The sequence below is a fragment of the Penaeus monodon genome, chromosome 11 (genome assembly GCF_015228065.2).
Source record: "Penaeus monodon isolate SGIC_2016 chromosome 11, NSTDA_Pmon_1, whole genome shotgun sequence".
NCBI lineage: Eukaryota > Metazoa > Arthropoda > Malacostraca > Decapoda > Penaeidae > Penaeus > Penaeus monodon.
Window position 1 is genome coordinate 34,123,946 of NC_051396.1, and position 10,824 is coordinate 34,134,769.

General features: G+C 48.0%; 1 protein-coding gene across 1 annotated transcript; it reads right to left on the bottom strand.

Moving 5' to 3' along the window:
• Positions 1–607: 607 nt before the first annotated feature.
• Positions 608–3,732, bottom strand: LOC119578562. The gene is made up of 8 exons (XM_037926131.1): positions 3,313–3,732; positions 2,972–3,176; positions 2,725–2,851; positions 2,535–2,603; positions 2,159–2,417; positions 1,960–2,074; positions 1,056–1,901; positions 608–909 (listed from the first exon to the last, which is right to left on the bottom strand). The coding sequence occupies exons 1-8, from the start codon at positions 3,730–3,732 to the stop codon at positions 608–610; spliced, it is 2,343 nt and encodes a 780-aa protein (XP_037782059.1).
• Positions 3,733–10,824: the final 7,092 nt, after the last annotated feature.

Genomic DNA, 10,824 nt, shown 5'->3' on the forward strand with positions numbered 1-10,824 from the left:
AAAAGCTTTCCCCTTATTAGACAGAACCTGGCTAAAGGCCTGACAAGGGGGCTCACCTCCTATCGGCCCATTCGAAAAAAAAAGAGTGGCGTCATCAGATGGTCTGCAGACCAGTCCGTAGCAAAAAGAATGCAACTCTATGCACACCGTAAGGCGGCCTTCTAAGGCCCCCCAGACAAAACCCTCCCCTGCGGGAGGTAAGGTTGCTCACGTCCGAGCACGCGCCCGAAGATGGGGTCCAGTTTCACCATAGGTGTGCACAGAGTTATCCTAATGCCGAAATTCGTATAGGAAAGAGTAGGCTAGGAGGCACGAAGCTACATGCAAGCACATAGCATCATGGCATCAAACAATGGAGGGCGCGTCACCGTCCGGTAACGCAGAAGAGCCGAGGCCGAATTGCATGGACCGCGCGGTGCATCTCTTTAATATGCCCATGCAAAAGCCACACGACCGAGGGATCATGGTGACTCTCTTGGCGTTGCTCGGCTCCACCCGCTGCGCCCCGTCCGCCACCCTTGCCGGAACCGATCCTCCCTTCTCTCTGAATCGTCCAAGTAAGGACCGATTCAACCGCAGGGAGAGAGGAAGGAGAGGTCCTTCTTCTTCAGCTGCTGATTCCTATCCTGACGCCGGATGGTGATGGTTTTACTGTCCCCTTGATGACAGGGAAGGGCCCCTCATAGGGCGGGCAAGGGGAGACTTGGTGGGTCGCCTTATGAGGACATGTGAGCGTCTGGAGGTCGCGGGGCAAGTAGATGTCTCGGTGCCTTGATGGTCTAGTAGGACGAGAGCGGATGCGGGCCATGCGGTCAAGAAGCTGCTTTCCGAATGCTCCCGGGTCCTGATCTCCGAAGCTGACTAGAAAGTCAGCAGGGAGAGCTATGGTGGTTCCGTAGACCATTTCTGCTGCGGTGCCCTAAGATCCTGTTTGAAAGAGGTCCGTATGTGTAGGAGTGCCAAGGGCAAACTGTCCACCCAGTGTCGGGTGTGAGAAGAAGCCGTGAGGGCCTCCTTCAAGTGGCAGTGTAGGCGCTCCACCATGCCATTGGCACTGGGATGGTATGCTGTGGTCCGGATGTGCTTCGAGCCGAGAAGAATCATCAACTGCCTCCAGAGCTTGGACTCTGTCGGTCGTGACTGTCGCTGAAGTCCTGTAGCGAGATATCCAGGTGCTGATGAAGGTCTTGGCAATGGTGGCGGCAGTAGTGTCCTGGATAGGTGTGGCCTCAGGCTATCACCGTCAGGACGTAGCTGTAACCCTGGTTTTCTGGTAGAGGGCCGACTAAGTCGAGGTGTAACATGCTCGAAGCGGCCGTCTGGTACAAGGAATAACCTGCGGGGGAGACTTAGTGTGTCGGTGAACCTTACTGCGCTAGCACTCAATACAGGTGGGGCACCACTGCCGGACGTCTCTATTGATGCCGGGCCAGACGACTTTGCTCCTGATGAAGTCCTGTGGTGCTCGGATTCCCCTATGAGCGTGGTAAGCCTCGAAAAACTGCCGGCGGAGTGACGGAGGGATGTAAGGACGGGGTCAGCCCAGCAGGTGCAGCCCTGAAGCTGCACCTGCTCTAGCTGGAAGGGAGGTATCTCCGTCGGTGAGCCTGGGGAGGAAGGGTCTTGTTGCTGCTCCCTGCAAACCAGCTGGCACTTACCATGGATATCGAGACTCTGGATAGGGCGTCTGCGCCTGGTTGTTGGTGCCTCGGATGTGTCGTATGTCAGTGGTGACTGGGCAACGAAATCCAGGTGCCTCTCTTCCGCGGGGACTGACGGCGACCCCTGTTGTGCAGGGGCGAAGGTGAGGGCTTGTGGTCCGTCAAGATGGTGGAAGTCCTTCTCCTCGACGTATGTCCGAAGTGTTTGATGGCCGTATACTCCTTGCCGAAGGCCTGTACCTATTTTGTTGCAGGTTGAGAGTCTGTGAAAAGAAAGCCAGGGGCTGCCAACCATTACCTGGGTCTTGTTGCAGAATTGCTCCCATGGCGGTGTCTGAGGCGCCGACAGCTAAATTGAGCCTCGCTCCCTGCTGCGGGTGGTTGAGGAGGGTCGCCGAGGCTAGGCGTCTTTGCTAGGCTCGAAAGCTTCAATTGCCTCAGAGGTCCAACCGGATGGAGCGAGGAGACGTTGCAGAGGAGCCAGCAGAAGTGCATACCTCGGGATGAACCTCCTGAAAAAGTTTATCATGCCGAGGTACTTCCAAAGCTGTTCTCTTTGTTGTTGGCTTAGGGAACTGCCTGATGCTGCTGACCTTCTCCTGAGCTGGGATAATGCCGTCGGCGGTAATCGCGTGACCTAGAAAGGTGAGAGAGGTGACTCTGAGGAGACTCTTACCAGGATTGATGACGACTCCAGCTCCTTGCAGGCGGTCGAAGAGTGCCTGGAGGTGCTGCTGGTGTTCCTCACTACTGCTGCTGGCGATGAGTATATCGTCGATGTAGACGAAGACACCCTGTAGGCCACGGGTGACATCGTCCATGAACCGCTGGAAGGTCTGGGCGGCGTCCGAACGGCATTCGCAGAATTCGTACAGACCGAAGGGCGTGGTCACAGCTGTCTTTGGGATATCCTCCTCAGCGATGGGGATTTCGTGGTAAGCTCTGACGAGGTCGATTTTAGAGAAAATCGTGTTCCCGAGAGCTCGCGTGTGAAGGAGTGGAGGTGCGGGAGGGGGTAGCGGTCCCGGTGCGGTGGCAGTGTTGAGGTGACGATAATCCCTACAGGGACGCCAGTTCGCCGTCCTTCTTACGTACAAGGTGCAGGGGAGATGACCACTGGCTGCTAGAAGGGCGTATGATGCCGAGCTCTCTCATGTGCTCGAACTCTGCCTTGGCGATGCAGAATCGATCTGGTGCGAGTGGCCTGCAACGGGAATAGACCGGTGGTCCAGTCGTGACGATGTGGTGCTTGACAGTGTGTGGTGGTGTCGTTGCCACATTGATGGGCTTCGTCAGCGCTGGAAACTCGCGCAGCACAGCTCTGTAAGGGCACTGGTTGGGCAGCACCGTGTATATCCGAGGGACACATACCAGGGCCGACGAGGCGTAGGTGCGGGTCCCTGACTGGTGCACAAGGCACTCCCGCCTAAGGTCCACCGTGAATCCGTGGTGCGCCAGGAAATCAGCTCCGAGGATCGGCTGCTGTACGTCGGCGACTAGGAAAACCCACGTCAGCTTCGTGTGGGGCGCCGTTGAAAAGGAGTGTCAATGAACGCTCACCATATACGTAGATGGGCGAACAGTTGGCAGCCTCCAACGTGCGAGAAGCAGGCGATTGTCTGTCTTTGTAGGATGCGGGAATGAGGCTTACTTCCGCTCCTGTGTCCACCAAGAACCGCAGGCGGGAGTTGTTGTCGCGGACGTAGAGTAGGCGCCGTCTGGGGCCGCGAGAGACCGGCGCTATTAGTTCCCGCGGTGTCCATTTCCCGGCTATGAGCAATCTCGTCTCGTCCACGACCGCGGCTGACCCGGGGTGATGCAGGACTGCGATGGCGGGATCTGGGACATGGTGAAGATTCGTGGGCTGAAAGTTGTCGAACGGCAGTTGTGAGTTCGGCAACTGTGTCGCGAGGGTTTCCAGGGTTAGAGGTGGGGCAGTGGCTACAGCTGAAACTTGTGCAGTAGTCTGGATGGCTAGAATCTCGTCCGCTTTTGAGGCTAGTTGCTCAATGAGGAGCTCCGACGCTAGTGGGGCGGTTTGAACCGTTGCTGGCAGACGCTGAAGAAACATCGAGCGTAGAATATCAGGAGGCAGATGTGTGTTGGCACGGGAGAGAGTACGTTGTATGTGCCGGAGTATTTCCAAGGGAGTACGGCAGTCAGGCGACGCTGTGAAGAGAGCGCGCAGCGCGTTTCATGGGGAAGGTGCGGCTCTCTACAGGATTGCTTCTTTGAGGAGTTCGTACGTGTTGTGCTCTGGGTTGTTAAGAAAGTCGCTGACGGAGAGCAGGCGAGAGTTTTGTGACCAGTATTTGGTGATCGGAGAGGTGACATGGCGTAGGGGGAACTCCTGTTCCACCTGCAGAAACCATTCAGGAAGGCAAGCAATGGTGCAGGTGGCTTCAAGGCGGCTGACACACTCATGGCTAACTGGGCTCTTGACTCCGAGGGTCACCAGTGTGGTTTGAAGGCAAACGCACAAAAGTCAAATTAACTCTTTATTTCGGAGTTTAAACTTGTGTTCAGGTCAGAGCCTAGCCGATGAGTGAGTGAGTATAAGCATAAGCATAAATAATGAAGTAAAGAGGTGAAGAAATCGAAGGGCGGGGGGAGAAGGTAAAGTGGTGAAATTTAAGGAAGTTAGAGATTGGAAAAGTAGGGGGGAGAAAACCCCTTGCATAGTAAATATATTGCATTTATATTTCTCTTTCATGTCCGGAGTTTCGACGCGGGGGGGAGGAGTGTGAGTGATTGATTTCCTTTATTTGCTATTGGCGAAAAGAAGGTATGCTTGATGAGTTACGTTATGTGTGAGTTATTGAAGTAAAACGCCTCTTTGTTATATGTAATAAAATACTATATAGTATATATACGTAGATATTTATATATATATATATATACTAATATATATATAATATATATATATATATATATACAAGGTAATATATATAGTATTTTTGTTTATATACTCTTTTTTTCTATTTTTACGTTTTATGTTTTTTTTTGTTGATTTGTCTTTATTTCTTAAGCTAGATTAATAAGAGAGAGATGAATAAATTGTGGTCAACAAGGAATAAATATAAGCTAAGCTAAATTCTAGACTTAAAAATGATTTTTATGGTTTATTTTACGTTTTTATATTTGGTTGTATTTATTTATTATTTTTATTTTTTATTTTATTTTTGACTCTTAATTTAAGAACAAGAACGAGAACAAGAAACAATTAACTTTAATTATGAATGGAATTAAATAACTTAATTTTTTATTTATTTATCATTTTTCAAAATTTATATTTTGTTTTCTATTTATTTTAATTTTGTATTTTGATTTATAATTGCAAGAACAGGCACAAGAACCCAAGTCCAGAAAGGAGGCTGGGGGAACTCCAGTGGCAGAATATGTTACATAAAACGAGAGTAATGGGTGATCAAGGGGACTAAATCTAGATAGGGCAGAGGGGGGGGGTGAGATGTGATGGAGGGATGGGGTTGATTTGGGTGATGGTTGATAAAAGAATAAAGTGCGTATATTATATGTCTCAAACGTGGGACGTGAATTCTTGACAACTTGGTCTGACTATTGCCAAATGGGTGGGAACGAAAAGGGGAGCATATCATAGATAGACATAAAGTAAACTGATAAAAATGGTGATAACAAAAATAACATATATAACATAATATAAAAGGACAAGACAGAAAAACAAAAACAGAAACAAAAACAGCAGAGCCGAAAACACAGGAATGTAACGAAAATGTAGTTTAAAAAATAAAAAGTAATATCAGAATGTAAATAAATAACGGAACGGGAACAAAACAGAACAAAGCAAGTAAAACATAGGGTAATGGGTTGTATTGTGAGAAGACGAACATAGTGATAGAAGGCTAGTATTATTTATTTTTGTTTTTTTTTCTTTTAGTTTTTTTAGTTTAGTTTTATTTTTTTTTCTCTCCCTTTTCAGTAGAAAAATCTCCACACCTGCTCGTCTTCTGAATCGCGTGTCTGCCCTGATGCCAATTGCACGAGTTCACTCCCATAATCACAGACAATCGAGTCAGAGTCCGTAGCAAGTTTGTAAGATGTTCAGCCCTTTGGGAATCTCCCGTTTATAGTTCGTCGACGCTGATCCCACGACCACTAGGCGGGCCGAGGCGGGCAAAGTGACAAGCCGTGGTAACAGCGCCAGCGAATTTATACCTTTGGGACACGCCAAGGTGGCCAGCCCTCTCTCCCCCGTGATTGGTTAATCCGCGCCGCGCACAGGTGAGCTCGCAGGTGAGCTGGCAGAGCTGATGGTCGTCTCCTTGCTTTAAAGTTATTTGTTTGGCGTGGATTAACCAATCCTTTGGGGATTCTGGGGGTGACTTCTGGTTTTATTATTATTATAATTTTTTTTTTTTTTTTTTTTTTTTTTTTTCCTTCATTAATTTATTACTAAAACATTAAAACATTAAAAACATGGTCATGGTCACAAGTCAGGGTCGGTGTGGTGTGTGTGTATATCGGTGTGGGTTTTCGTGTTCGTGATTGGTAGTGTTCTGGGCCACCAGGCGTGGTTGTGTGAGTGTTTGTGTGTTTTTCAAAGATGTTATATTGTTCTGTCTTCTTTTTCGCGTAGTCTGGCCCAGGTGTTTTTGCCTCGTCTGTGTATGCGTGTGTTTAGTGGTTCCATGCTGTATGTTCTGTGTAGTGTTTCTGCTGAAATTCGGTCTAGAAATGTTGCGCCGTGTACCCAGAGTAGTGCTTTGTTCTGTACTGATTGCATTCGGAGTTTTTGTGAGTATGATATTGCAACCAGTGGGATAGCAGTATATTCTAAGATGGGTCTGACAGTTGTTTTGTAAAGTCTGAGTTTTGTTTGTGGTGTGCAGCATGAAAACGTTTTAGTTGGTTAGTGTTATTTTTGCTTGTGTTATTCTTTGTTTAACGTGTGTTGTGAAGCCTGTGCTTGTGATCTGGAGTCCAAGAATGTTTCCTGTGTGGGTGTATGGAATGTTGGTGTTGTTGATCGTGATTGGTTGTGTTTTTCTACGTGCTATGGGTATGGGGTTTGAATTTGTTTATGTTTGTCTGTATTTTCCAGTGGTGCTCAAATGTGTTGATGTTCTGTATAGCTCTTTCTGTTGTTCGTTTTATGAAGTGTTGTGATTTAGAGGGGTGTGGGGATAATCTGTGTGATATCGTCTGCATAGGAAATATAGTTGCTGTATGGTGTCGGTTCAGGCAGATGGCTGTGTACAGGATATAGAGGGTTGGCGATTAATACGCTTCCCTGTGGTACTCCAAATTCTGAGGTGGATGGGGGTGCCTAGGTGAGCTCCCAGGCGTATTGTGGCAGTCCTGTCATCCAGGAAGCTGCAGAGAAGGCGTGTGAAGTGTGTGGGCAGGTGTAGTTGTGTTAGTTTGATTTTAGACCGTCATGCCATACCTTATCAAAGGCCTTGCTGACGTCTGTAGTATTGCGTTCGTCTGGTGCTTGTTAGCGAGACCGAGAGCGATCTCCTCGTAAGCGAGGGCGATGGCGCTATCGGTTCCCCCTGTGTGGCGAAAGCCGTATTGCCTAATGTCGTGTGTTTGGTTGTTTTCAAGTGCGGGAGAGTTCTTCTGTGCTATTACCCTCTCTAAGAAGTTTTCCTGCGGACTTCGAAGAGTGAGATGGGGCCGGTAATTCCCCACCATCGTGTGCAGATTCCCTGGTTTGATGTATTAGGGGTGAGTGTGGCATGTTTGAACTTATCAGGGAAATATCCTGTTGGCCAGTGCTGCATTGAAGATAATGCTAGTCTGCGATCATTCTGGGTGAAAAGAATGTTCGATGATTGTTTTGTTATGTTAGCTTGCTCCTGGTGTTGTGTTTTTGGGCGTTTGATTGTGTTTGTTATTTCTTCTGGAGTGATTGTGTGGAGAGGGGGATGTACTCGTGAGAGTGTTAGTGTGATTGAATTGTTCTGGAGAATATGTTCCTATGTTGTTGTAATGTAGTTGAACATCGGTCTCTGTAATGTTGTGGAATCGGGCGTTACGGTGGGAGATTTGGAAATTCGTTGGCCAGAATTCCCTGTGGAGAGGCTCCATCTCCTCCCCGATTCAACCTTCGTCTGTGTGTGTTGATATGTATGTGATTAATCTGTTTGTTCGACCCCATTGGAGTTTTTGAAGGAAACTCAAAATTTCTTAGGGTCTTTAGAGTTTTGACATAGTCTTGCCGAGTATGTCCCATGTGTTTGTCATACTTTAATTTCGTGTTGCAAGTTTGTTGTTTGGATTTCTTCGTATCGGTGCGTAATTTGGTCCCAGTCACGGTTAGTGCTAGTTGTGTAAGTGTCTGTATTGTATTTAAGCCAATTCAGGCGATGTGTTTCTCTGTATAAGGGATAGTCTTGTGTGTTGTTTGGGGACGTTGGCCTGTCGGGCGTCTGTATGTTGGTACCGACGTTCAAGGGGGTGTTTTATTGTGTGTGATGGCTGCCCTCGAGATCAGTTATCATGGGTGTCTTCAAGCGATTGTCTGAAAGCCCTCACAGGTTTGAATGTTTGAGGATTCCCGGGGTGTGTGGGATCATGATAGGGTTTGTTGACAGTGTTAAGATTAACCGGGAGTGGTCGCTGGATGTGACGTCGCCTGCTTGTGATATGGTGGTTGTAGTTGTGCTCTGTGGGTTTGCCAAGGACTATGTCAGGTGTTGTGCGGTGTTATGTGATATATATGTTGGTGTGTGTGGACGAGGTGTGTGAGTCTGCCTTGTTGTATGTGTGAGCGAGGCCTCTGCCAACGGTGTTTGTGGGTTGTAACCAAAGAGTGGCGTGGTTGCGTTAAAGTCTCTCATGATTAATTGGTTTGTTATGCCTCAGGAGCTGCAAGATGTCAGGTTCTGGTATGAAAGGTCTTCTTGGTGGAATGCATAGTGTTGCTAGTATAATGGGTCCATGTGGTGTATTTATTTTGACTGCCAGTAGGTCTGACTGAAAGTTATTGATGATTTTGTGTGAGATGTCGTTTCTGATCGCAATTGCTACGCCATCGCTTCTTTCTTGTGATTTGTTGGAAGAGTAGATGGTGTACATGTAGATTTTGAGTGGGTGGTGTTATTGAGCCCATGGCTGTTTATGAGTATGTTGTGTGGGTCGCGTCTTCTGTATGTGTTGCACAGTTCAGTTTTTCGTGTTGTCCAGTGGAGTACGTTGTGTTGTATGATGGTGAGGCGTGAGTGTAGTGTATGGTGTGCCATGTGTATTTGTGTTGTTATCCAAGGAAGTACCCGTTATTTAATTGGCTTATGTCTAGGCATTGTTCAATCATGTCGTTTGTGATGCGCATGTTGCCTTCCTTGAGGTGTTTGTGTAACCTTTTGACTGTGACCATGATGGTATGCTCTCTTTTCGTTACTAACCACTTTATTCTTTTATTTTTAATTTCAGAGCCAATTTCGTATCGATCAGAGTACTGGTACTTTGTGGGATTTTCTGAGAAGAGCCGGATGCCATATTGTTTGGGGTCTGTAGCAGTTCCGTCCATGAGGCGCTCCAGCCCCTCGTCATCAGTGAAGGTTCCAGATGGTTCTGTAAGGTCTGGTGTAGGAGGTGGGGCATCAGGGGTGCTCAGAGGGATATCCCTGAGCTCCATGACAGTGGGGATTTTTATATTCTTTGGCCTTACTGATTGACGAGAGGAGGAGGCCGTGGAGGGGGGTGCCGAGGTTGCTTTAGGGGGGGGAACTGACTGGGGCTCCGGAGTCTGGCTCTCAGCAAGCTGAGGTCCCAGTGACTAGGGCAGGGGCTCAGTGGGCTGAGCTTGTGCAGGTAGAGGCTCTGCTGCCTGGGCCACAAATGCTGATTTTTTGGCAAGTGCTCCTTTTATGTGCCGCGCCGATGTATAAGCCCGATACCCTCGTTCCCCACGAGGCGTACGAGCCAATCGGAAAGGACCTAATCCCGCCTCACAGAGTAAGGTAAACATCAGCGAAGGTCCAGAGTAATATCTCAATTGTGACACTTATCTATTATTTGTTCAAATGTATTTTTCTTAATCATCTTAGTTAATTTAGCATTAGATTTTGTTAAATCATCATTTAAGTCACTTAAGATGAAAAGCGGTTTCTGTTTTAAAGACATTTCTCTAAAAACCTTTACAATGTATTCAAAAGATTGAGAAGTAGCATGGGGGTGCCTATAGACAGCACCAATAATGAAGGAAGGATGTTGCTTTGTACGGTAACCCAGACATCTTCTACGGCAGTATTGCTAACTGCTGTACATCTATAAACATAAGAATTTGGAATATTAATGAAATTACTGTCCATTTCCTGGTGGAGACCATGTTTCACTTTTGCATAAAATGTCTATGATTCTCTCCTCAACTAGCATTTTAATTTCCTCAAAATATCCGAGGAGAGATTGAGCATTTATATGCTCTATTTTTATGACATTATGCGATCTGGTCACTGGTAACGCTGACGGCGTTGACTTGTCAAACATTCTGATCACGCTTGTACTTGTTTCTGTTTAAGAACACTTTAACATTGTCAGGGAAAGCATCAGAGTCTACAAACAGATCGGGCTAAGGATAAGTCCGATATGTGAAGCTTAGCCTCGCCCGGGCTATGCCATGAGGGGAGCCCGGCCTGTGTCGACTAATGCCGACTCGCTCACGTGTGTCAGCTGGTGCTGACTCGGCTGAACCTAGTCCTTACCCGCCGTGGTGCCCAGCCACAGCAGTGACCTCCAGGCGACAATTGCAACTTCTCGCGCCTGGGCGCCCCCCTAACGGAAGCCGCATTGCCGCGGTGGGGGGGCTTGAGGTCCCAATGATCTGGTGAGCCGGACCAGAGAGCTACCCATACTGGAGGGGTCACCAGTGAGGGATGAGACAAAATGGCTTCCTGGTGCACCAAGGCCTATGAGAGGGGATGGTGTACCTACCCCTGGTTCATTCCATCTTGGACCAGGGAGAACTCTCCCACGTGTGTTTGCCGTGTGTGGCATCCCATAATACCAGGAGACAGGAGTCCTGGAGGTTGAGTGATGCTGCATGCTGCACCCTGCAGCTAGCAACACACCTCTTTGGTCCTTTATTCTGGTTAGACGGGTGGCTTGATCAAGGCCCGGTTAAGTCAACGGCTGGTCAAATATGGCTAGGGTCAACAGGCACATTCAGTCGTAGCGCATA

Coding starts and splice junctions, on each gene's coding strand:
- LOC119578562 (XM_037926131.1), bottom strand. CDS start 3,732: ATGTTTCTTCAGCGTCTGCCAGCAACGGTTCAAACCGCCCCACTAGCG. Junction 2,418..2,534: donor GTGACCACGCCCTTCGGTCT/GTACGAATTCTG, acceptor ACTCATCGCCAG/CAGCAGTAGTGAGGAACACC. Junction 910..1,055: donor GACCACAGCATACCATCCCA/GTGCCAATGGCA, acceptor AGGGCACCGCAG/CAGAAATGGTCTACGGAACC.